Here is a 25,327-nt window from a genome sequence, read left to right as displayed (position 1 = left end):
TCCCATGAGTTAGAGGGAAGGGAGCAGGTTAGAGCGGCCTTCTCCTCTGACTGAAGTCATTTGTCTTGCCTCTCTCCCCATCACCTGCTTCTTTGTGCCAACATTTCCTTCTGTCACCCTCGCCCTTCAAATCCTCGAGGGCAGATTTTTTTTTTTTTTTTTTTTTATAAATTGACGCGCTTGTGTTTTCTCAACCTCAGCAGCAACCCCTCCCTCCTCTTCTGTGTAGCTCTCTGTCTGCCTCTATTTATGGTGATTGTCAGGCAATGTGCACAATTACAGGGCTCAGATTGCGAATGTGCTCTCTTTGCATCTTTTGAGAACAAAAATGTTGGCTTGCTAATACGCATTTTCCTCCATCTGCGTCTTTGTGCGTGGCATAAGACTGACTCTTTGGCAGCACTCTGGTCTCTGTCCACCTTTTTGGCTGCTCTTTTGTATGGATTGGATATGTCCTCTGGCACCCATCAAATATTTATACTTGGATATATTCCTCCTCTACATTTTTTTCCATCCATTGTTTTGGTAGCGCGATGCATAGATTTGGGTATTTTTCTCACCAGTGGGAATCATATAAATAAAATTTGAGATCCATTAGCCAATCTTCCATTCTTTCATGCATTATACTATAATTTAGCATGTTACTTCACAGGGCTTTCCCTTTAACCCACTCTCCTTGGGTCGTCATTGTCTGGAGGTCAATAACGCTAAACGGATGTAATGGCTGTGACTTGGGGAAAATGAGTTGTGTGTTCCGACTCTGTGTGTTTTTCACAATGCTCGCAGTCCATGTCAACACAGTCACGATGGCATAACCTTCTCTCTCTCTCTTTCTCTGCAATCGTTACTTAATTCCATGTTACTCATTAACCAAGTTTGACACTTGGTTAAAGATCAGAGACTGGTGTGCGGGTGCCTGTTTGATCTTATTTAGGTACTTTCAAACTGAATGTGTGTTGTTGCTGGTGTCGGCGCTAAATGAAATGCCAGGCTGTGAAAAAAATAAATACAAACTCTAGATGAAACAGCCGCCTGGACTGAGCAGTAAGGCAAACCCTTCACACGTAGTGCACAGTGAAAGTACTACAGAGCAAAAAAAAAAATAAAAAAATGTTGGGCTGTAAAGGGCAGTTTTGGCAGGATTGAATTTGATTTGCATCGCCTACTTAGTTTTTAATGTTGCTTGCATCTTCTCGCCCATAAATATTTTAACATTTGAAAAGGATTCTGGGAATGCCATGCGAAATCATCAAAGACATTGTTTTGTTTATGAAAAAAATAAAGGAAAAGAAAGCAGTTAGTCTTCTGTTCAGGTCTTCAACTTCAAGGGGAAACAAATCTTTGTCTATGTAAAATCTTGCTTTTATGTCTTTGTCAAATGTTCAAAGAACCAATCAGAAGATACTGTATTTGCTTTGTGAAGAAGAATTTATTTTGCTCTAGAGTTACGGATGGCTAATCAATAATTAAAGATTAGGAGGCAATGACGATTTAGCTTCGTTTGAGTGGCGTAAAAAATCTCCCGTTATCTGTTAAGGCTCTTTAAACTTTGATTGAGACAAACTGCCTAATTAATTTCAACTAATTCAAAACGGTATATGGTAATGCGCACTGATTTTATATCCGCTTTTACTTTTTTAAAAAAAAAAAAACAACTAATTCTGTTTTCTGTGGTAGAAGTGTGATTGCACTTGCAGAGAGAGATGCAGTCTTAGCTGCAAGCCTCGAGGCAGGAAAGAACATAGAGGTTGACCTTGATCACTTTAAATGGAAAGTGTGCCGGTTCCATTTCCCACACCCAATAGGCTGTGTAAAATGATAGCTATCTTTCGAGAATCCTCTTATAATCTGTGGGTTGTTTTGCTTCACCAGGTCGCTGCAAAATCAATGCATCGATTGTAGCTGATGAGCCGCATTGTGCTGTGTTGGCTTGCTTTTAACCTGAACCAATTTTTAATTAAGTTCCCATCAAACAATAATGGTTTTGTCAAATCAATTCTGTGGTTTTGCTTGTAACTGGTAATATTGTTGTTTCTTTTAATGATAAGCGTGTGTCGATTTTTCTTCATATTTTTGTTATTGCGTTTGTGATTATTGTATGGAAAGGTAATGATGCTCAACAATCTCATTTGACCAGCAAAGCTCTTTTATAAATATTTTGTAACGTGCAGTCTGAACCGGGAATTGCTGCCCTCGAGTCTTTGATGTCACTTAGACTCTGCATATTAATTATGTGAAGGCTGCACTTTTTTGTGGGAGTTTACTTTAGTGCACACAGGTCGGGTGTCTGCGTAGGGGGGAATTGGCACCGCTTTAATGTTGTGTAGGTGAGCACACGAATATTGTGGAGTGAATCTTTTGGAGTCCGGGCACAGGCAGTGTAAACGTCTCCCACAAACCTTTAAACCCACACAAAAAAAAAAAGGAATGCCAAGTCATTATTTTTATATGAGGTGATACTGTTCTGGATAGTTAAATGTTTTTTTTGTTTTTTTTTGTGGTCTTGTTTTGCAGATATTCTGCTGCTGGAATGACGTGACCCCATTCGTCTCCTGAAATTGTTCTGCAATCAAGAATATTAATCAAAACCTAGCCAGGACATGGTTGGGAAGCTCGCATGATGAGAAGGTGATGGAGTCTTCCATCATTTTTACCCACCACTGACTCTTCCTGTCAGCTTTTCATCAGAGGCGGAAGTGTGTACCAGTGATCCAAGGCCCCCTCCACTTCTCTGCCATGGTGACATAAGCGGCATTGCAAAATGAGGGCAAGTCAACGTGAACCCATCTCATTTCTTTCTCCAGTAGCTGCTACAGCTGCCACCTCAACACCTTTTGCGGTTTGTTCCAAAATAGACTGATTTTTTTTTTTTTTTTTTTTGCGAACAGTCACAGCTCACCGTTATCAACCCTCCTGCGGGGGGAGCGGTGCGGCAAGAGACGATGCTGGGATGCGTGACCCGCCTCCGTCGGCTGGTCCGTCTCCTCCCTCTGCAGATGTCCCTCCTCCTCCTCTTTCTCTTCTGCACTGTCAGCGTCTTCATCTCGGCCTACTTCCTTTATGGCGTCAAGCGGGAGCTAGAGCCATCAGTAGTGGGCGTGCCTGGTTCAGAGGGAGCTTCGGCCGACTCGGACGACCTGAGGGTCGCGCCCTCTCGACTTTTACCGCTGCGTAGCGTCTCTGGAGGCCCCGGGGTGGATCCTGCCGGGGCCAGGACAGATCCTGTAGTTCTGGTCTTTGTGGAAAGTCAATATTCTCAACTGGGTCAGGACATTGTGGCCATTTTAGAGGATGGCCGCTTCCAGTACCGGACTGAGATATCGCCCGGGAAAGGGGACATGCCAACATTGACGGACAAGGAGAGAGGACGTTTCACACTGGTGATTTACGAAAACATTCTCAAGTACGTTAACCTGGACGCGTGGAACCGAGAGCTGCTGGATAAGTACTGTGTGGAATATGGAGTGGGCATCATTGGCTTCTTCAAGGTTAGAACACACAGCTTCACTACCCCCGCACCCCACACCCCCATCGAAGTTTCACCTCCTGCCTTGTCCATCTGTCTGTGCCATCTTAAAGCAGATGGGATTCACGGGAGTTGGGGAAAATCTGCTCGTTTACAATATCACTTAGTCCCCTTTCACGCTTTCACGTGTTTTATCACTCCTCGTTTTTACTTTGTCCTAAAATATGGTTCTGTCTCTCCGTCTCACTCTCCCCTTTAATCGCCAGTCTATTAGCCCCCCAAGAGTATAGTTTTCACAACTTAATCCGCACACAGACACACACACACACACACACACACACACACACACACACACACACACACACATCTGCAGCGTGGCAATAAGAGGGAGAGACGTGTGTGTATATATATATATATATCATACATATATATATATTTATTTATTTTTTTGAGCGTCAAAGTCCAACAAGTTAAGTCAAGTATTCTGTATTGTCATATCACATTACATTACATATTTTTGTTGTTGTTTTTTGTCATTCTATATTACTGCATGACAACGACAGTCATTCCAATTTTCAGAAGGCCCAATTGGTGCTTCTTGTGAATATCCAGCTACGCGAGAGTGGGAGTTAGTGGGTTGGATTCAATTACATAACACACCATGTTCTTGCATGCTTCGAAATGCATGGATAATGGGAATACTAGAAGGGACATGCTGGAGCGTTTCTCACTATGCCAGGATTTTCATTTTATTCAAAACGCACAATTACATGCACGTTCCTGTCAAGACGCTGCCAATAAATATTGAATCTAATCGTAATACTTGTACTTAGCAAATGACATAAACTGAGCAAACAAACCCTGTCACTAAAACTGATTTAGTCTGGATATCTATATCTGAGTCGTAAAATACATGTTGCCTCCAAAAGACCTCAAGACAAATGTACAAGTGGAAGCTTGCAGCCAATAGGCAATAGGGATGAGAGCAACTGAAGAGAATGGGGATTTTAGGATAGGAATGTTTCACAGAATAAGCGCTGAACCTTTGAATGTTAAAGGACACAGCGGGAGGCTTATTCATTTTGTCTGCAGTCTCAGATCAGAGCAGATTGAGCATAGCAGGTAGAAGCTGCCTCGTGCATTCACATTTGGGTAGGCCTGACATCTCTTATTTCACGCATGATGGGAGGAATCTGGGAATTATAGCCGATCCATTTCCCTCCTCATCACTGTGCCCTGTAATGAATTGGTTTGATTTCACTCTTCTTTTTCTCAGGCCAACGAGAACAGTCTGTTGAGTGCGCAGCTGAAAGGATTCCCACTCTTTCTCCACTCCAACTTGGGTCTAAAGGACTGCTCGGTTAACCCCAAGTCACCCCTACTCTTTATCACCCGATCCGGACAGCCGCTGCCCGGGCCTCTCCCTGGAGATGACTGGACCGTCTTCCAATCCAACCACTCGACGTACGAGCCAGTGTTGCTCGCCAAAACTCAATCGGCGGAGAGCATTCCGTCCATGGGACAGAATGCTGCTCTGCTCCCGTCGGTGATGCAGGACTTGGGCCTTCACGATGGCATCCAGAGGGTCCTGTTTGGGAATAACTTGGTCTTCTGGCTTCACAAGCTGGTGTTTGTGGATGCCGTGGCCTTTCTTACCGGGAAGAGGCTCTCGTTGTCCCTGGAGCGCTACATCCTGGTAGATGTGGATGACATCTTTGTGGGAAAAGAGGGCACCCGCATGAAGGTGCCTGATGTAAAGGTGAGTTTGTATCTACTGTGTGTGCGTGTGTGCGTCTCATTCAAAGTGGAGCAACTTTATCACAGAATAAAACTAAATTCGCTTTTTAAAATGGTATCACACAGTAGTTGTCAGCCATCTGTTTGCTGTGGTAAAAAAAAAAAGTTACCTCACAGAGGCATGCGGTGCCAGTGATATTGACAGCTCCTCTTCTCCATCCACTTTTCCTTTTGAATGCATTTGTCCCTGTAGGCCGCTCAAAGCTGACAGGCCCCAACGCTCGCACAGTCACAGAAGCTCCAGAGCAATGAATATTTCAGGGGCCGGGAGACATCGAAAGAATGTTGAAAAGATCCTTACTCGTGTCCCCTCGCTGTGGAACAGGCCCCCCTCACAAGTTGAGGTAGAGGATGTAGGAAAAGTTATGAGGAGGATGCATCAAGGCTTCCTCGTGGGTGACGCCGCAGCAAACTTTTAGGAATACATCACACCATGACAAGATGGCGAAATGTGCGAGCGGATGTGCGCTGGGAGTCTCAACCAGCAGATCAAATGAAACAAACAGCCAAAATCAGAGGAGAGCTAAATATCAAACAGAATGGAGGAGAAGAGTGAGGCAGCAGGGAGAGGGGATTGGCGGATGTTTACTGAAAGCAAGCTCCAGGATGAAATATGCATGTGGGCCCGCCCGTGCGCGTCGTCGTCTTTGTGCCGCCTCATTAATGTGCCCGTACACCAGCTCACTCCTCACTCACGCGCCTCTCCTCCCACTCTGTGCTCAGGCTCTGCTGGAGACGCAGAGGGAGATGCGCACCCATGTTCCCAACTTCACCTTCAATCTGGGCTTCTCAGGAAAATTCTTTCACGCTGGTAAGGCTCCTCGTGTGACAAGCTGACACTGAATAAAATAACGCTTTGAGATTGTGAATTTGAGGCACATAATATTTTTATTCCCCTTCGTCGCCTTTCCGCCCTGTCTTTTTTTTTAACACACTCTTATCTACGCCCCGCCTCGCTAATATTTGAACTCTTATGACTCAATTCATTTCTTAAATGGCTCACCCTTTTCCATCTTCCCTCTTTCTTCCACCAACACATTTTTAACACTGCATCGCCCTGCACGCTCACCTCCCGCCTCCTCCCTCTTTGAATATCCAGGATCAGAAGAGGAAGACCTGGGCGATGACCTGTTGCTTTCCTATGTGAAGGAGTTCTGGTGGTTCCCTCACATGTGGAGCCACATGCAGCCCCATCTCTTCCACAACCAGTCTGTGCTGGCTGAGCAGATGCTGCTCAACAAAAAGTTTGCCCTGGTAAGTGGAAGAAGAAAAAAAAAAGGGAGGGTGCAGTACACATCTTGATGGAATCTTGACAAAAAAAAAAAAGATGGTTCCTTGAGTATTATTTCGTATTTACCTTTTCACTTACTCGTCGGACACACTTGATTTGACATGATCTCATCTTTTGTTTCGAAGCAGCTGTAAGTTGGAAGGACTCCAGATACACCAGGATGTTCTTTCAAACCTGTTTGCTGCTCGTCAGTGTTGTTTTTAACAGCTAGTTTCTTACATTTTGCCTCATGGAACTTTTTCTTAAGACGCATAGTATATTGGAACTAACACACAAATTAGTATGTATTTAATACATACAGTGAATTTGTCCATGGTACCATGCAAAGAGATGGCTCTTTGATATTTCTTTTCAATATTTTCCAATTTAAAAAAAAATAATAATAATTGAGGTTACTCAAATAAGATGCATCATTTTGTGCACCCCTGCCTGAACTCTTTCTCTTCTATTGTTCCCTTGGCATCCAGGAGTATGAAATACCTATCAACATGGGATATGCTGTGTCACCGCACCATTCAGGCGTCTACCCAGTCCACATGCAATTGTACGACGCCTGGAAGAAGGTTTGGAACATCAAAGTGACGAGCACCGAGGAGTACCCGCATCTCAAGCCGGCCCGCTTTCGCCGAGGTTTTATTCACAGCGGCATTAGCGTAAGAGCACTTTTCAGACATCCATGAGGCCTCATTATGTCGTTACCTCTGGTGTCTCACCATCTATCAACATTCTCCTTCACCGTTTGCATGTGCTATTTTTCTCTACCGCCCCCTCGTATTTTGCATTATATATCTATCTCAGTCCCTGTGCTCAATACAGTGCCCCCCCCCCACACACACACATACACACATCCACTATTTGTGCAAGATAGGGACTGCAACTATCCTCGCATACATGACGTGCAACACGTGAAACTGCTTACAGCTAATGATGCAGATACACAATATATACCCCTGAAACTGCTTTTTTGCCAGAAAATTCTTTTAAAAAAATTGACTTTTGTTGTGTTTGTCATATTACAAAAAACACAAATATTTGGGATAGAAATATAGTACATCTGCGAATAGTTGGAGTTGTGAATGCCAAACCGCAACTCTGTGTGTGTGTGTGTGTGTGTGTGTGTGTGTGTGTGTGTGTCTGCTGTATCAAATTTCCAAAGAAGAATTTGAGCGGAATAAATTGCCATCAAAAGGAACAAAAACATAATCTTATCGACTTTTCTCCCCGGATGACCTTCATAGCTGATGGAAAACTGTGCAGCCTCAGTCCAGTTCCTTTGTAGTCTTGGCATTCAAGCGGGTCTGTGTGGTCTCTGCACTGTCCTCCCCGTCCTTGACATAGTCTGAATGTACTCGTCTCCCCCCGCTTAGCAATGATTGATATTCAGTTCCCCAGACACTTCAAAGTGTAAACGCAATCCCGTCAATTTCCATATCGGCAATGGATGCGAATAAACGCTTTGCTTTGGCTAGACGAGCTGCATAATATGGACGTTACTGGGAGCAAACAATATATGGGCTAAGTGCCAGGAGTCTGCGCTGCACGGCTCCTCGTCTCAGCGGAGGGCTGACGATGTGTGTTTTTAGCATTTGGTATGTGCATGTGTGGTTTTTATTTCATTTCCGCCTTTTGCTTTGTTGACTCTGTGTGCGCGTGTGTGTTCTCACAGGTGCTGCCCAGGCAGACGTGCGGTCTTTTCACACACACCATCTTCTATAAAGACTACCCAGGCAGCCCCAACGAACTGGACAAAATCATCAACGGGGGAGAACTCTTCCTCACCGTTCTGCTGAACCCAGTAAATCCAAACACAGCCTTTGTTTGATACATAGAGCGCAAATAACTACTGATGTTCATCCGAATTTAAGTAAGGGGCAGACCGATGACTCGTCGATGAGTCACGCAGCGCCATCTCTTTGTGCTTTGCCTTGAGATCTTTGTTGGTTTATTCCAAATGTTACCTGTACACGTCTTTCTCCAATCACGCACATATTTACTGCTTGTACTAAAAGTTGCAGTAGCAGCTGCATATTTGATGTTTTACTGTCTTCCATCACGTCCCAGCTGTTTGGCCTTCTCCAGCCATACGTCATGCTGAAAATTAATTCCAGTTTGTGTCCTTGTGGTGTCTCGTCCACTATTGGGGCCTCTCTGACCACAATTGATCTCCAAGCAAAGTATTTTGCGACGATCGTGTTGAATATTGAGTATTGTGTTTTGAAATCTATTTTAGTGTCAGAGCTCGCAAAAGTTCATCACTTTTTTCATTCTATCATCCTTTTATTAGAGTCCAAGTGTTTTGTCACTTTGGCCGTTCCTTTCGATCCTTAACAATAGTTCTTTATCGTGCTGTTAAAGCTTCAATTCTGACAGCAGCTTCTCTCCCAATAGATCAGCATCTTCATGACCCATTTGTCCAATTACGGAAATGACCGTCTTGGCCTGTACACCTTTAAAAGCCTAACAATGTTTGTCAAGACCTGGACAAATCTAAAAATGCAGACCCTCCCGCCAGTGCAGCTGGCCCAGAAATACTTCAGCCTGTTCCCATCTGAGAGAGATCCACTCTGGCAGGTAAGAACACAATACTAATTTGAGATTGTTTTTTCTAATTTTGTCTTTATAAAGCCACTTTAGACTTTCACTTATGCTTTCGTAAGCTTACTCAAATGATATTTGTTGGCGGTTTTGTTTTACATTGGTTACATTTCGTCAAAAACAATTTGGTAGTTGATTGGAAGGCAGCTTTTACATATTCCCTTTCATTATTCCCATTTGACTTTATTTTTTTCTTTGTTATTTATTTATGCATCCTATTGTGTTTTATTGTTACAGGATCCATGTGAAGACAAAAGGCATAAAGACATCTGGTCCAAGGAAAAAACCTGTGACCGCTTCCCCAAGCTACTTGTCATTGGGCCTCAGAAGACAGGTGAGAAGCTATACTTCATCCCCCCCTGCAGGTTACAGGGAAATTGATGCTGTGCCATCCAGTCGGTTAGCCCTAAAAGTAGTTCTCAGGAAATTAGATATTGCTTCTTCAATGGGCTCTGGTTTGTTATTAAGGATTTTTTTTTGCTCAGTTATGCAGTTTCCACAACACGAGTGTCAGTCTTCACTGTACGAGGTACAAAGTAATTGGATTTGTCCTTGCTTAATCCTCTTTTCTTGCTCTTTTTTTTTTTTCCCCCTCCCCGCTGTCAACTGCATTTTGTCTCTTTCCGGCCTCTCAGGCACAACAGCGCTCTACCTGTTCCTTAGCATGCACCCCGACCTGACCAGTAACTACCCCAGCAAGGAGACTTTTGAAGAGATTCAGTTCTTCAATGGCCACAACTACTACAGAGGCATTGATTGGTATGAAAGCACACTTAGGCCACAATGCAAAGTCATAGATTGTTCACCTATTTGCTTTTTGTTTTGTGCTCTTTCTGAAATGCCCTTAAGATGCCACAAGATGGTGCCAAACCCCCATCTAATAGTGAAGTAGTCATACTTGTGGCATTTTGGTTCCAAGGAGCTATGATTAAATGACATATCTCGACTGCGAGGCGAGCTTGATAAGTCGGAGACGAGCTAAATTAAGCTGAGGAGGCGGAAGATGTGACAAGTGTCGTTGCTGCAGTTACACGCACACTTCGGATGCATTCCAAAACAATCATGTCATTTGACAGCGACATCTTTTTAACTCTGTCATTTTTAAAGCGGAGTTCCCCCTATTGTCAGCCATTGTTTTTTATTATTCAGATTATTTTTATTGACTGAGTTTTGGATTTACACAGAATAAAGTTTCAGCCTTTTCTATTCTTTTTTAATTAGCAGTAGAAGACAGTTTGATTTCACCATCAACATCTATTTGTAAAAACGAAAATGTCAAGCAAAACAAGGATTTTGGGAAGCATTGTCTAATAGTGTCAAATATTCAATTGATTGATTCTAAATCCCGAAAAGTGCCTGTATAATGTAAAATATAAATGTCTGCTTCTGAAATAATGAACCTCTGGCTATCTTTAAATATGTTCTTTTGAAAATAAGAACAGACGTTCCACAGCACGTCGAATGTAATATGCCACCAAGCAGGATAATATGATTGCAACCTGGTATTTTAAAAAAAAAAATCATTCAGTCCAACGTAATTGGGAAGACAGCAGGTCGGCGATTCTGAGTAAATGTTTAAATTTCACTGTGAAAATAATTTAAAACAACAGACTAATATTCATGGGGGAATTTTTCTGCAAACGGTGCATTGGAAATGTAAATTTATACCACCGACGATCACAACAAACACACCCATTAATGAACGGTACCCCCCAGCTAATTGATATTGATATGATCCGCCCGTAGCCGCGCATGCACGTGGAATTTCAAAAGGTTGAACGAGAACAGCGTGAAAGAGAATTCAGGATTTGCGAAGCCTTTCCCCTCTGCATCGTGATACTTTGTGTGGGCGTCAAACCATGTGTGCAGAGAACAACGGCGGCCACATCCACGGAGAGCAAATTGCACCTGACCAACTGTGACCGCCATTAAGTCTGAGTGTTTGTGTGCTGTCAGGTATATGGAGTACTTCCCCCTGCCCTCCAATGCTAGCTCTGACTACTACTTTGAGAAGAGTGCAAACTACTTTGATTCGGACGTGACTGCTCAGAGGGCCGCGGCGCTCCTGCCCAAAGCCAAAATCATCGCCATCTTCATCAACCCAGCCGACAGAGCGTACTCTTGGTACCAGGTGGGTAATCCCGAAGAGCTCGCGCCTCATTAGAGCCGGTACACATTTCAACACCTGAGCAGCTTTTTGCTTCTATGACAAACATTTGTGGCATCTTTGCGCGACTTCTAATGAAACGATACATTTCGCAGCACCAAAGAGCCCACGATGATCAAATTGCGTTGAAATACTCATTTCATCATGTCATCACTGCCGGCCCCGACAGTCCGCCCAGTCTCCGGATCCTCCAGAATCGATGTTTGGCACCAGGCCGGTACGCTGTGCACCTGGAGCGCTGGCTCAACTACTACCATTCCAGCCAGGTATGTATTGAGTCAGGCAGCCTGAGCGAAAGAACCCCCCCCCCTTTTTTTTTTTCTCTCTCTCCTTTTTTATGGTGCACAAAGAGAGATGACTTTCCTCCTCTAAAATGTTTGCGTCATCTTCCCCAGCTGCTGGTCTTGGATGGGGAGATGCTGAAAACTGAGCCTGCCTCCGTTATGGATAAAATCCAGAAGTTCCTAGGCTTAACTAACGTCATCAATTACCACAAGATTCTAGCGTGAGTATGCACCTGCTGGACCTCCAAGCCTTTTCTGGAATGCTGATCAATTGCCGCCATTTATTGTCTTCAAGGTGTAGGGGACATATTCATGCTTGAATGATGTGGTTTTTTGTCTGATGCAGATTTGATCCCAAAAAGGGGTACTGGTGCCAGCTGCTCGAGGGTGGGAAGACAAAGTGTCTGGGGAAGAGTAAAGGACGCCGGTATCCTGACATGGACCCTGAGGTATGACTATTTTAATGATTGCTTTTATTATCACGCCAGTCTATTAAGTCTCTGTGTGGCAGAAGCCACACAAAACAACTTACCGGATTTTGGAATTCGGTCCATCTCTTTTTTTTTTTTTGAGAAAATGTCTTCAAGATTTAGGCAGTCCCGTTTCATATCTACTATCTCCCCGCTCTCTTTCAGTCGTTGACGTTCCTCACGGATTACTACAGGGATCATAACATTGAGCTGTCAAAGCTGCTGTACAAAATGGGCCAACCGCTCCCCAGCTGGCTCAGAGAGGAGATGGTCCACACCAGGTAGCAGCCCAACCAGGGAGAGCATAGTAGTCCAACAACGTTCGACACGCCTCTGCGCCGCCACCACCACGCACTTTCAAGGAGAACGTTACTTGATAATGAAGTGATGATGTGATGTCCAGCTGGAAGTCAAAACGTAACAACATTCTGTGATGGTCCATGAAGTGGACAAGAGGATTCACAAATGGAGCGCTCGTCTCTCGGAGCACCCGTGAACCTTTCAGTGTGACGAATCAGGACCTCAAAATCCTGAAGAGGAAGCGTGATGATGAGGAAGGTACCTCTCTTGCTCGCTCACCCCCGTCCCACCGTGGTCGAACCGTCTCTTCCACACATGAACTGGAAAAAAAAGAGCAACAATGTGCCGCGTGCGAAGGCTGAGTTTCAGGTTCAGTCTTCACCGTTTCAGTTCTGGAACCCAGCGCCAACGTGCTGCTGTGTAAAGCACAGAACTTTACGCTGAAGGACAAAAAAAACACATTTGTTGTAAATGCCTTTTGAAACATAAGGACGTTTGGACATCTGGCTGCATGTTGTAGCCTTTTTTGATAGGCCTTGCTAGAATCTTGGAATTTCCTTCACAAATGCCAGGACATAATCTCCATGGACTATTACCATTTAAATGTTTATTTTATTTTTTTTAAACTTTTTGTTTTGTTTTGATTTACTCAGACATTGTTCTGTAGTCGTGATACTCGTAGAATGTACCGAAACGAAACATCAGATTCCTTCTTCAGGCCGAATGCAGAGACGTCAAACTGCTGCGTGCCGTCACTTGACCACTGAATGGGCGAAGCGGGGAGTGATGGACTTTTGTCGAAAGCACAATATTTAACGGTACTCAACATACGTCTAACTGGATTATAGCACATGAGCATTTGGTTAACAAGTCCAGTCTGTGAAGATCATAAGCTAGCTCTCTGTCAGAGACTCAGTGTAAAGAACAAGGTTTCCCACGCTTTTCTTTTCATTTTTTCCCCATTTCACGTCATAAATTAGTCAGCGACGGAGTGTAAAAAGATGTCTCCTTGGAAAATGTGTCAAGTTGTCAAGGCAAACCTCACAATAGCCCCAGCGGCGCCGTACCCGACAGAAATGTTTTGTTTTGGGGTTTGAAGGTGTTATCATTGCAACTAGATGTCAAAAACAGAAAACAAAAAGCTGCTCTTACTGCAATAGTTTTGTACAAGGTTCTGACGTAAGATAAAAAAAAAAAAAATGCACACAGCAGTCATTTCTGTTTCTTGACTGTAAATGTACATAGCTGGCTCCCCCCCCCCCCTTTGGTCGACCTAAATTATTTGAATGTGTTTGGCCCTCCGTTGGTGTGCAACGTCAGTGCTGTTGGGGAATTCAACGCAATTTTTTTCCTCCGGTGTCCTCTCACTGCCAACTGTTGTCTCCATATAAAGTATTAACGTGATAACACATAACAGCAATGATGGTACTAATAATATCCTGGACTGTATGATAAAGATTTGTAATTGTTGTCAATAATTTTTACAGTGTAACTAATATTGTCGGTGCTTTTTAATTTGCAAATAAAACACCACTGTATTTTTCACAATAGGGATGTTTTTTTCCTTCCCTGCTGCATTTTTTCACTTCTGTCTTGTTGCTGTGAAATTCTTTTTTAGTATTAGATTGCGTGGAGCTGAAAAAAAGTGCAGAGAGAGAAAAGCCCATCCCATTCCTTCCGCTTAACACTAAAGCGTCATGATTGTCATGATAAAATGCTGATAACAGGAGAGAGACACACATTTTTTTCGTCATGATGTTGGGCCGCTTGTTTTTTTTTGTTTTTAATCAGTTTGTGCTACATGTGAGGTCTGTCACTAGTACAAGATGTACTTTATTAAGATTAGGTCATGATGTTGGACCTCATTTAAGATTTTATTTTAGATGGTTAATTGGTTTAAACAGTAGGGAGAGATTGCTAGATTGTACCTCATCTTTTGTCCAGTCGTTGACGAAAGGTTCCAGCTCATCCAAGAATGGGGATAAACACTCAGGGATGGATGGATGGATGGATGGATGGATGGATGGATGGATGGATGGATGGATGGATGGATGAGAAAAGCCCCCCCAAAAAAACGTATTTCTTGGCCGAACTGCAAATGAGGAAAAAACAACATTTAATGTAATCACAAAAACGCAGGCCTTATATTCCCAAATAACTTGCTTGTTGTTAAAATGTGCGTTTTCATCCACGTGCTGTTACTAGTATTCATTTTTACGACAAATTCGGCTGAGATGAATGGAGGGGCAAGTCAACTTTGGGAATTTCCTTCCTTTTCCAGCAAGTGATGCACTTACTTCTAAACTGACCAATTATAGCTTCGCTCTTACTAAGAATCTTGGTTGCGCAACTGGATAATCTTCCACATGTCCCAACAGAAGCCTCCAACTCCTACAGGTGAGCATCACTACTCCAACTTTCTCTGCAAAGAATCTTCACTCCAGCATGTGAGGATTTAGCAGTGGAATGTCTTCAAGAATAGTCGAGCAAAGGCCAAAAATTCTCAATCGGTGTGCGACTGGACACAGTCCTAGATCAACATAACCTGTCTGCATTCCAATCAACAGAGAAACTTTATATTTTAGCATTGTTGTTTTTTTTTATCTTCCATTTAGGATCCTCCACAAAGACCAAATGTCAAATGCGCGCAGAGGTTAAAAGCAGCCAACTGGATTCGTTCCGTCCGTCCTGTGTGCGACTTGAAGGGTCGCTATGAAGCCATTCAGTGCTGGGATGCCTTTGACATCTGCTGGTGCGTGGATGTTGACAGTGGTGCCGCCATCGCGGGCACCTCCACAAAAGGCCGCCCCAAATGCCAGACAGGTACTGTAGATGATTATTTTAGGACTCGTAAATCAATGTGAGACTGTCTGCCAGAAATGCAATCAGTTGAAATAGATCTTTTTTTTTATCCTGTTCACTTAAGCTAATGATGATGATTATCCCATGATTATTACCTTGTGTAATAATTAACACGTTTACTACATTGATACTTTTCAAAATTATTTCAATATGATATAATATTTTAATATAGTCTGTTTAATGTTTTCTTCCCCTCTTTTACAGTTTGAAGGGAAGGCAAGAGCTGCTTATTTCTTCATCTTCAACTGACACATCACTTCATATACTGGAATGAAACTAGCTTACTGCTGTAGTGGGAATACATATATAATTGCTTATTACGCATAGAGTTTTTGGGGGTTCTCCACGCCATTTTCATCTAATGTCCCCCACGGTTGGTTTCATTAGGACAACAATCTCTCCCCTCCACTTTCACTACATAAGGTGACAAGACTCTTTGGTTAAACAAAGAACTAATGTTCCTCTTTCATTGGGACGGACATGGAGCTTGCTTAGCACATGCTACAACTACTGAATTTATTCCAAAAGTTCAAGAAGTTGCACTTTGTAGTTAGAATTTTAATCAACCCCCTTCCTGAAATCATATCTCCAACTCGGCAAAGCAGACAAATCTTACAAGCCAGACAGATGCTCTTTGTGGATCACGTTAACACTTAAGTCACATGTCTTGTTGTATAAGCCTGAGAAGTGCTGGGAGCAGATAACTCTAGCGTTACACTATTGCAAGCTTTGAATTTCAACTCTCAATTGAACTAATTGTCTAAGTACTCAGCAATCTTTCCACGCTGTAAATAATGACAACATAAAAGAAGGAGCAATTTTCAGTCCATGTTTGTAACTTTTTGTCACCTCTGGGTGACATGTATTCAATGATAGCTGAATTCAAATTCTTAAATAAATAAATAATAATAAATGAATAAATAAATAACATCTTTGTTTCTTTGCTGAACTATGCTGCCTCTTGGCCAGGACTCAATGCAAAAAAAAAAAAAAAATTCTGGTTGGTTAAATATTATAAAATACAAAAGTCTTCATCAATGTGAATGCCAACACTGAAGTCAATAAAGTATTTGCCATTTTGAAATTCAAGTTGTTTATTTAATTTGTTAGCCTACAAACCGTTGGAACAATAACATCTATTGGACTTTTTTAAATTTCCTGCACTGACACTAGGTAAGACTTACGTGGGGTGTGAAATGAACCCTTTTTAGTTGCATTTTTTTTTTTTATTTCTTTAAACCATGAAATTGACAGTTAGCTTGAGATAAACCAACTACCACATTGTAGTTTTGAAACAGGGCAGAAATGATGTACAAGCAGAATTGTCCTCTACTTTTATCACTGCCTTTTCCAATTATTTAAAGCCAATTACTGTACACTTGATGGCTGAAATGACTGTACCTTAGTCTTTTATTAAATTCGACTTTTATTTTACATCTTAGTAACTGTACACTTTGAGTGAAAGTACATTCTGTGCCCTTAATAATTTAGCAGAGTGTAATATAATCCAAATCTACTAGCGAAGCAGCAAACATAAACGGAACATGGTCTCCATGGGCATAAAAGACCCTGTGAGTACTCATTCTTTTGTTGAAAAATAGCAGATTTTTTTTCTCCCTGTTAACCCTCCAGTGACCTTTATTTCTTCTACAGGTGATAATGAGGAATGGTGAAGGAGTGAAGGTAGGAATTGTACTAAATCCAATACCAGGTAAGGCTTGTTTTCACAATGTAACCCTACATTACTGGAAGCGCATTAAATGTGCTGCAGTATGGTGAAATTGTGATTCACGCACTTCTAAGGTTCTGAGTTTAAAACTTAGCACCGGGGATCACCTATTCTCACCATACTTCCATATTTGTGTGAGGTTGTTCTCATCTCACATTTCAAAAAGATGTAGGTTAGGTTCATTCCTGTGTTTGGCTGATGACCGATCTAGGATGTAGGGAACCAGGAAGGTAAGACTGGGGAACAATGGTGGAGCAAAGATAGTTTTCCCATGGGGGGGGGGGGGGTGATGAGGTTTCCAAGGATACCCCAGCGAGTCTACAATAATAACAAAAACTGTATTGACACTTTGGGGAAAAATGTGCAACATTATCAATGAACTGACAAAGATCGGAAGAAACTACAGTATAAGCAAAGTGTCGAAACAACAAATGACACCACCTGGACAAGGTGAGCTAGTTGGTTGACACGGGGCTGATGAGCACAGGCAGAGACAACAATCCAACAGGCGAGACAAGACATGAAGAAACAAAACTCAACCTAATCAAAATAAAGTCAACGCAACACAGAGCATAACGAATGCTTGCTACAAGAACAAACAATAAAAAAATGGATGTATGCAGTTCGATTTATGTGTGTGTATAATGTCTTTCATCTCAAAAGGTACAGAGTGCACGCTCATTAATAAGGATGGACAAAGTTTGGACTACATGTCAAAAGATGAGGTATTCTGAAGGTCACCATTTCATCATATTTGTCTCTGATGATCTTGCGCCACCTTAATGTTTCTCCAAATAGCAACTATGGCGCTTGTCATTTGACCAAGCTGTGGCTGTGGAAAACATGCAGGTAACAAGTGTGTTCAGTGTGAGTCACAACACTAACTAGCGACAAACAAACACTTATTTGTGTCTGACAGGGGTTCCATGGTGAGCTCCTACAGCCACTCACTGATTGCACGTGTGGCGGTTACAGTGGCTCACTGCTCATAGGCGGCCATTCAATGGAGAACATGGGCACTCTGATTGATGATGTCATCGTTCAACAGGTCTCATACAGTTTTGAAACATTACTTTGACTTTCCTCTTCAAGAGAATGTTGCGATCACACTAAATTTGACAAACAGGTTTCATATAATTGGTCTAAAAATGGTCATTTATGTACTGTAAATGGTCTTTTTTTGTTTTTATCTCTCTGTCATCACATGTAGTGATAGGTAGCACAACAAAATGCTTTTCCATCAGATGACAGATGTATCTCATATTCTAACTATTTAAACAGGCCCAATTGACATACTATTTTATTATTTGAGTGTGCTTGTCATAAGATATTTGTAATGTAAATATATGCCTCGTCTCAATAACGGGAGGGAATCTGCAATTTGGTCACAGCATCTTGTTACCCACCTTGTGATTTTTCCTCAGGTGTTAAAAAATGGATTAAGTCGTGTGATGTCATCTGTGAAAAAGGAACTGATTGTCTCTGTGTCTTACCTTCAGGTTTGTTTTTATTGAGTGACACCATGGTATTACAGATAGAACATTGTCAACAAGTTGAGTTTTATTTGCGCAGTTTCACCTGGATGGAAGTGTGGAGGACCTCCTGAACCCTGACACACAAACTCTAGAACTTGTCCATCACCCAATCCTCGGAGGGTAAGTGTCACTGAGTCCTAGGCAATGTGCCACAGTGATCATCAGCAGTGTCGTGGAAAATGATCAAAGATCTCTTAACGTGTCATTTGCTTACTATAAAGAATGTCCACCTAGCTAAAATGTATCCTATAAATGGCCGCTTATATGTTGTGTAAATGATGTTCCTTAATTGGCTCAATAAAAGTTGGAAAATTCCAGTACTAATAGAAACATGTATTGAGCTTTTATTATATTGAGAAATTGGCTTTTTTTCTTTGCTTAGTGTTATCAGAGGTTTAGCGGAGGTGTGCGTAGGCTCTGCTGAGGAAGCCTACTCGCTCTATAAAACATGCAGGGAAGCACAAAAGGCCAAAGAAGAGTCCATTTCATCAAGGTAAGACAAATAAACTCAGGCTGTGTCTGGCAGGGAGTTACGCAACTTGGAAATAACTGGAACACCTAAAAGACTCTCATTTATTCGTTTTGTGTTTTGTTTTGTTTTTAAAATTATTATTATACTTTTGTGTTCAGCAGATGTAGTTGGCTTTTCACAGTCGCAGTAGAGTGGAAACTCCAAAACGATGAAGTGGCCTTTCAACTCTGTCGTAGCAGACTGCGGGTGTTCGGTTTAGTGGGAGGAGCCAACGAGACGGACCTTATGGGGTCTGTTGACAAATTTTTACATCGTATTTATCCTTATATGTTTGCCACAAAGTAAAAAGTATAGCTGCAATTTGGCTTTGGTGTTTAAGAAGATATAGAAATGAGCCAATCTTGTCTGACTTCAGATGCACTGATACACAATGTGACGACACTAAACAAGACATGGCATTTTCTAAAAAATAAAATCAATAGTCACCCAAAATGCCAAACATTTCTAAGCGTGCCACTTCACTTTATACATTTATGCTCAACAATGCCAGCAATCAGCGTGAACAAGTCATTTGGCGCTACATTTTGTAACTTAGTAATGTGTTCTGCCATTGACTGGCGACTAGCTTAGGGTGTTGCCAGCAGTGACAGTATTTGAAAATGTCCATAAAATGATTATTAAATCCCATATCAAGTCTGAAAACATTTACGGCATTTCATGTCATGTCACGTCTCCAGTATCAGCCCACTGCTGAAGGTGATGGATCAACTCCCACGTGAGGACGCCAAAACCGACGCACTCTTGCACATCCTCCTAAGCGAGGCTCTCACAGGAAATAGCAGGACGGCGCTCATCTACTTTATCCAAGCTCAAGGTGCTTTGCTCTGCCTCTCCCCACCTCCAATCTAACCTTTGCTCATCTTACTCTTCCTCATTACAGGCAATTTGGATGACGAGACACCATCTGCTTTAGCTTTGGCCCAAAGAGTGAAGCGTTTAGTGACGAGGCCTTCCCAATTTTGCTGGAGTCCAAAGAAAACGGAGCAAGAGATCCGAGGTCATATTATGGGGCTGAGACATGTGATGATGTCAGATTCGGCTAATGGGATGTATAACATCCACAGGCTTGCTGAGCTCATCCAAAGCCTGCAGGTCATTTATAACATCAACAGTGAAATATGTGTCAAACATATTGAATTCATCAGTGTGTGGTCCGTTCAACAGATTGTGAAAGAGCAGTCGTGGGAGAAGAAAAGGGAAAAATCACAAAGGATTCAACTTAAGGTTTGATCCTTATACATCTGTTAGACTTAGCCTCCTAATAATGAGATAGGTGACTTGAGCAAGGCCGTAGTGTCGCTGCGACCTTTCCTCCTTTACACTAAGGTTGGCCAAAGTACTCCCGCAGTTAACCCGATAAAACCGGAAGCATGGAATAGTTAACAAAAAGATCGGATTGTTTGAAAAATGGAGACTTTATTGGTCCTTTTGAACATCAACTTCCACACATGACTTTTGATTTCAAAGTCAAGGTCTGCTTTATTGTCAATTTCTTCACATGTCAAGACACACAATATAATATAGATATATATATATGCCAGAATTGGCAACTTTCTCTATCATTTGTGCACAATGTCTTATTTTTTGCTTACATATTCAAAGAGTGTAGTTGGAAAATCAAGACTTAGTTAACAATTGATCAAATAATAATCCAGAATTCAATGACCTACTGTTTCAAATTACATACACCGCTTTCTAACACGGTTTGACTCAAATACTTGTGATCAATACTGAGTATTTTTACTATGCACCTTCCCAGTGTGCATTTAATAGTATCTGAGTAAACTTTTTTTTTTTTAACCTCCCTTTTCAAATTTTGACAAAGTAACGCTTCAAAATCAGTTTATTTCTCTTTTCCCAGTTAGAGCCGTCTTGCAAGGTCACTGGAAAGCCATTTGATGGCAGATTACTGCCCTCTAAAGGATTATATGAGCCATGCATGTGTCGTTCAAATACGTCAGGGTTTTGAGGAGGAAACAAATATTATACTCAATAAATAGAGGGCTCTAAATGACATGTAAAATAGCTATGTGATACGTTTGACATTCATTTTTTATTTTGTTAATAGAATAGGATTTTTTTCCCAATTTTATCTTATTTTACTAGTTTTCGTTAACTGTCATAACCTTGCAATGTCAGTTCAGTGTCTGTTTTCTTCGAGTGAATAGTAAAATGTACAAATACAAAATCTAAAAGAATAAAATCTAATTTAAGTATCACTACTGATTTATACCCCGCCCTGAAAATAAATATTCAGTTTTTTTGGCAGCTGTGTGGCCTCCAAAAGATCCAAATGGACGGTCACTTATCTGGAGGTCACAACATCCATCCCGAAAATACTTCAGACACGGTGAAAAGCTTGCAGGAAGACTTAAGGCAGGAAATGGAGGCACATGTAAGAGGTAAACAGGACACCACAAATCAGCACATCTGTAGATTTCCAAAGCTTCCAATCTAAGAGCTGTTCTTAAAGTCCACCTATATGATTATAATTTCCATGTTCTTCATATAATATTTATAAACGCTGGTCATCCTCCTCTTTGCTACATTAATAGGAAGTGGGATTTCTATGTTTGAAGCAGGTTTTCTCCTCAACTGCCTCAAGCAAGTCTCACCATCTCATCCGAGTCTGCAAATTATAAATGGATTATTATTATTATTTTTTAATCTTGGTCTCATTTTATTAGATTACAAAAACCTGGCATCTGAACTGGAGCGTGTCGACTTTATCCGTTTTTGTTTACACGTTACCAATCGTAATAAATACGTCAACATTACAAAGGCGTCTTCAATACAGTTGTAGTATATCATTGCAAACTCCTACTAGAAATATCTGAATGTAAATGACAGCAAGGATTTCGACAGAAAACCATTTGTGTGGTTTATGTAAGTCCTATACAACTAATAATCAAATTCAATGCCTACAAGACAATCCACAGTTCACAACATTTCATTTTTTTTTGCCTGTGTTCGGATTCCAAATAGTGTTATTTACACAAAAAAATCTGAACAATTTCCACAATAAATCTGTTTAGCGCACAAAAGAATCCAGATACTTCCAGGAATCAAAAAAATAAAGTCTTATTATTTTTCTTGAAAGCAGATCTTTTGATATGCCCTTTTCTTGAACGTTACTTGATTGCACAGGCGGACCTAATGATTTGAGTAGCGACTGTATGTTCTGCTTCTCATATCTACAGAAGGCACAGGGAGCCTGGAGAAAGTCCAGGAGAGCATAACAAGGATCCTGCAGTTGATGGAGCCTCTCAGAAAGGAACCGATGAAAAATATTCCTGCAGAAAAATGTGACCTCTGTCTACAAGTAACTCACTTCATCTCCCTTGTGCATTTTAATCATTTGAAGGCTTTCTGTATGCACAAGACACTCTCACTAAAACCCTCTTCCCCCCCCCCCCCCCTTTCTGCTTTTTTTTTTTAGTTAAATGATGAGTATCAGTTGGAAGACTGCCGCGCACACGAGCGTAGGAGGCAACTGAAAGAGCTCAGCGGGAGATTAATTCAGCAGGAGGTGGAGAAATTACAGAGAGACTTGACGAGGGAGCAGCTTCCAGTAAGCTGTATATGTTTCATACTGTATTATTCAGCGTGTTATCTTTATTTGGAGACGATGCTGAGTCACTTGAGCTGATTCATTGTGGAGGGGGTGGGGGGGGGGAAGAAGGCCGACCATGTGTAATTTTGTGCAAATGTGAAGAAAACTATAAACACACATTAATAATCGAGCGTAAATGTGAAATGATGAAAATAATCAATCTTTAGGGTGAGGGCGTGCAGAGAGAGCTGCTGGAGATGTGCAATGAGAGACGAATTCTGATGCTGCAGATGGAGGCCCTGCGAGCGGAAGCGGAGCAGGCCCGCAAGGACCTCCTGGTGCAACGTCACAAGCATCAAAGTGAAGTGCAACGTCTAAGGGAAGAGAACCTGCAGGTGGGTCCAACCGTCGCAGGGTATAAATGTTAACTTTTTCCATTCATCTTTTGTCTCTCCAGTCTTTTACTATATGTGACTATCAGTACTTTTTATTTTTAGGGGACTGCTGTCTCCTGGACTATTTACCCTTCCATGCAAAGCCCAAATGTGTATTCTGTACTTTTACTTCACATCATATTATTGGTCTATTTCAATACAATGACACTGGTAAAAAGAAACAGAGCAAACATCATTGATGTATTTTATCCTCAGCAAAAAAAACCCAACAAAAACAACTTTGTAATTTGTTACAGTATGGGGCAACGCACAACCTGCCCTCTAACCTTTGTTTGTGTTTGTGTAGCTGGAGTTGTTCCTTAATTACAAACACTGGAGCTCGCATGAAATTTCTGATGCTTGCAATTAAGTGTTTTTTTTTTTTTGTGTTGTTTTCTTTATCCCCAAATATGTTGTTTACCCTGCCTTATTTTCTTTCTTTCATGAATATGTGTCTCTGAAGGTGTTCAGGAGGTTTTATGAATCGAGCGAAGATCTGAGGAGGACATCTGAGGCCAGATACAGAAGCGTGCTGCTCGAGGCTGTGCACGATGCTGTTTACCTATCTGCCCAGAACCAGCAGCTGCTTGCCAACAATAAACAACTGCGGAAAGGTGGGTTCAGTTCGACACTTGCTCGTCCTATACTCTGGTAACTCTTGTTTTTTTTATTTCTTTTTCACTTGAAAGACACTATCACCAAGTGAGGTGAGCACAATTACCTCCCAAAAGGAACATGACTAAACGTTGTAGGTGCATTAGAACTTACTGGACCTTGTGTTGCACTCCTTAATGTATTTGAAAATGTGCAACTTTGGTGGAAATTGCATGTGAATGCTCAAATGCAAAAAATGTGAGTGCAAGCGTATTGATGTGTGAGAATTCAATTCAATGAATTTTAAAGATGAGTACAAGAATACATCATTTATTAAATTAAAATGAATATTATCATGGCAGAACAGTGGTGCACTAGTTAGCCTCACAGTTCCGCGGCGCGGAGCTCAATTCCAGCTCCTGCCTTGCTGTTTGGAGTTTTGTGCCCATGTGGGTTTCCTCCCACATTATTAAAAAAAAAAAAAAAAAAGTTGACTTGACATTTCGATGCAGCTCTTTTATTGTATTCCATTAGACACGCATACACAATTGGCCATTGAGTGTATGAGTAACAATGAACTGGTTAGATTTATAACAGTAAGTGTTCAATTTTCATCTTTACACACAAAATAGAAATAAATAAAAAAAAGAAATAAATATGCAAAACCAAAGAATGAGTATTAAAACAGTGATTGGAGCTTCTAGTGAAGCGTCCGCTACATATAATAAAGAAAAGCTGCCAGGGCGACCATGGCGAGTGGTATCGGGAAGAAGAAAGTCAGCTGCAGCCCTAAAACGGCCCACGACATCACAGCGTTGACCAGCATGGAGCAGGAGATGACAAACAGCCGAGTGATGCCGCTGCCGTGTTTTAACAGTACAGACATCAGAAGGCCGTTAGCCGCCTGTCCCGCTATGATAACCCAGACGGTCCACGAGTAGCCTTCTAAAAAGCCCTTGTCACTCGCAAGGTCAGCGAAGGAAGACAGTCCATTGATGAGCACACCAAAAACGTAGAGGTAGAGATTTTGAACGCTGAGTGGCAGCTTCTGACCCTTCAGCACCTTTTCTGTATAAACGGCTGCCAGCCCAGATGCACAGCAATACACCAACATGAGGAAAAGCCCCCACACAGTGATATGAAGCCTGATCTCTTGCTGAGTCTCGCCCGCGTCTGCTGGGTCCAGGCTGGTGTAGCTGTGGCACACTCCCGCCGCCATGAGGAGCCCCAGACTGGCCCACTGACCCCAGCGCAGTCTCTTGCCCAAGCACAGAGAGTAGAGCAGAGCGGTGGTAGCAATTTTGAGGTTGCTGAGGATCTGGAAAGAGCTGGGGTCCATGTGAGCCTGCATCAGGACAACCAGGTTGTTATTGAGGGCGTAGAGTGCGGCGGGGGCGGCGTAGGGGGCCACGAGGAACGGGGAGGGAGGCGCGAGGAAGGTCGACGCGCCCTCGGTTGTAATGAGAGCGGCCAGAGAGACGAGGAGCTTGACCAACTCGATCATGACGACGCATGAGGAAGGGTTGAAAGGGATGCGACCCTCCGCTTTGCTCAGAGCGATGAGCGGCGCGTGCGTGCCGTAGATGAGGACCATCACGCACAAGAGGGCCCCCCACCGTACCCTGGGCAGCCACCGCTTCCTGTACCTCGCCTTCTCGTTCTGGATCGCAATCATTGTTGCTAACACAAAATGAAACACGTGAATTCCGGTGCCGTTA

The 25,327-nt window shown here is 42.2% G+C and overlaps 4 protein-coding genes across 7 annotated transcripts in view; 3 read left to right on the top strand and 1 right to left on the bottom strand.

Moving 5' to 3' along the window:
• LOC147060887 (bifunctional heparan sulfate N-deacetylase/N-sulfotransferase 1-like) overlaps positions 1–13,920 on the top strand; it is a 43,750-nt gene extending 29,830 nt beyond the window's left edge. For all 4 annotated transcript variants that reach the window (XM_085937028.1, XM_085937037.1, XM_085937054.1 and 1 more), the window contains 15 exons: positions 2,515–2,767; positions 2,889–3,488; positions 4,743–5,225; positions 5,987–6,074; positions 6,363–6,517; positions 7,022–7,207; positions 8,221–8,349; positions 8,943–9,125; positions 9,387–9,483; positions 9,785–9,908; positions 11,106–11,280; positions 11,412–11,582; positions 11,712–11,821; positions 11,947–12,049; positions 12,236–13,920. In XM_085937028.1, coding sequence (XP_085793154.1) covers positions 2,762–2,767; positions 2,889–3,488; positions 4,743–5,225; positions 5,987–6,074; positions 6,363–6,517; positions 7,022–7,207; positions 8,221–8,349; positions 8,943–9,125; positions 9,387–9,483; positions 9,785–9,908; positions 11,106–11,280; positions 11,412–11,582; positions 11,712–11,821; positions 11,947–12,049; positions 12,236–12,355 — 2,730 coding nt within the window. In that variant the 5' untranslated portion in view covers positions 2,515–2,761 and the 3' untranslated portion in view covers positions 12,356–13,920. The remainder of the gene's footprint in view (positions 1–2,514; positions 2,768–2,888; positions 3,489–4,742; positions 5,226–5,986; positions 6,075–6,362; positions 6,518–7,021; positions 7,208–8,220; positions 8,350–8,942; positions 9,126–9,386; positions 9,484–9,784; positions 9,909–11,105; positions 11,281–11,411; positions 11,583–11,711; positions 11,822–11,946; positions 12,050–12,235) is intronic.
• On the top strand, positions 12,511–15,283 carry cd74a (CD74 molecule, major histocompatibility complex, class II invariant chain a). The gene is given in 4 exon segments (XM_085906637.1): positions 12,511–12,628; positions 14,705–14,767; positions 14,986–15,062; positions 15,064–15,283. Coding segments are annotated over 4 exon segments (429 nt in total). The 3' UTR covers positions 15,235–15,283.
• A 2,681-nt stretch (positions 15,284–17,964) lies between these two features.
• Positions 17,965–23,882, top strand: LOC147060885 (uncharacterized). The gene is made up of 13 exons (XM_085905920.1): positions 17,965–18,009; positions 18,386–18,460; positions 18,534–18,616; positions 18,879–18,989; positions 19,130–19,258; positions 19,706–19,842; positions 19,909–20,120; positions 20,193–20,252; positions 21,298–21,430; positions 22,229–22,350; positions 22,468–22,599; positions 22,809–22,976; positions 23,479–23,882. Exons 1-13 carry the CDS (start codon positions 17,965–17,967, stop codon positions 23,668–23,670), a joined length of 1,599 nt encoding a protein of 532 aa, XP_085762046.1. The 3' UTR covers positions 23,671–23,882.
• Positions 23,883–24,110: 228 nt separating this feature from the next.
• LOC147060884 (putative UDP-sugar transporter protein SLC35A4) lies at positions 24,111–25,284 on the bottom strand. Its single transcript, XM_085905601.1, has one exon. The coding sequence runs from the start codon at positions 25,282–25,284 to the stop codon at positions 24,325–24,327; it is 960 nt and encodes a 319-aa protein (XP_085761727.1). The 3' UTR covers positions 24,111–24,324.
• Between the last annotated feature and the right edge of the window lie 43 nt (positions 25,285–25,327).

The sequence above is a fragment of the Syngnathus leptorhynchus genome, chromosome 2 (genome assembly GCF_054491065.1).
Source record: "Syngnathus leptorhynchus isolate UIUO chromosome 2, UIUO_Slep, whole genome shotgun sequence".
Classification (NCBI taxonomy): domain Eukaryota; kingdom Metazoa; phylum Chordata; class Actinopteri; order Syngnathiformes; family Syngnathidae; genus Syngnathus; species Syngnathus leptorhynchus.
The sequence above is the reverse complement of the archived record's forward strand: the minus strand, read 5'-3'. Positions and strand labels throughout refer to the sequence as shown.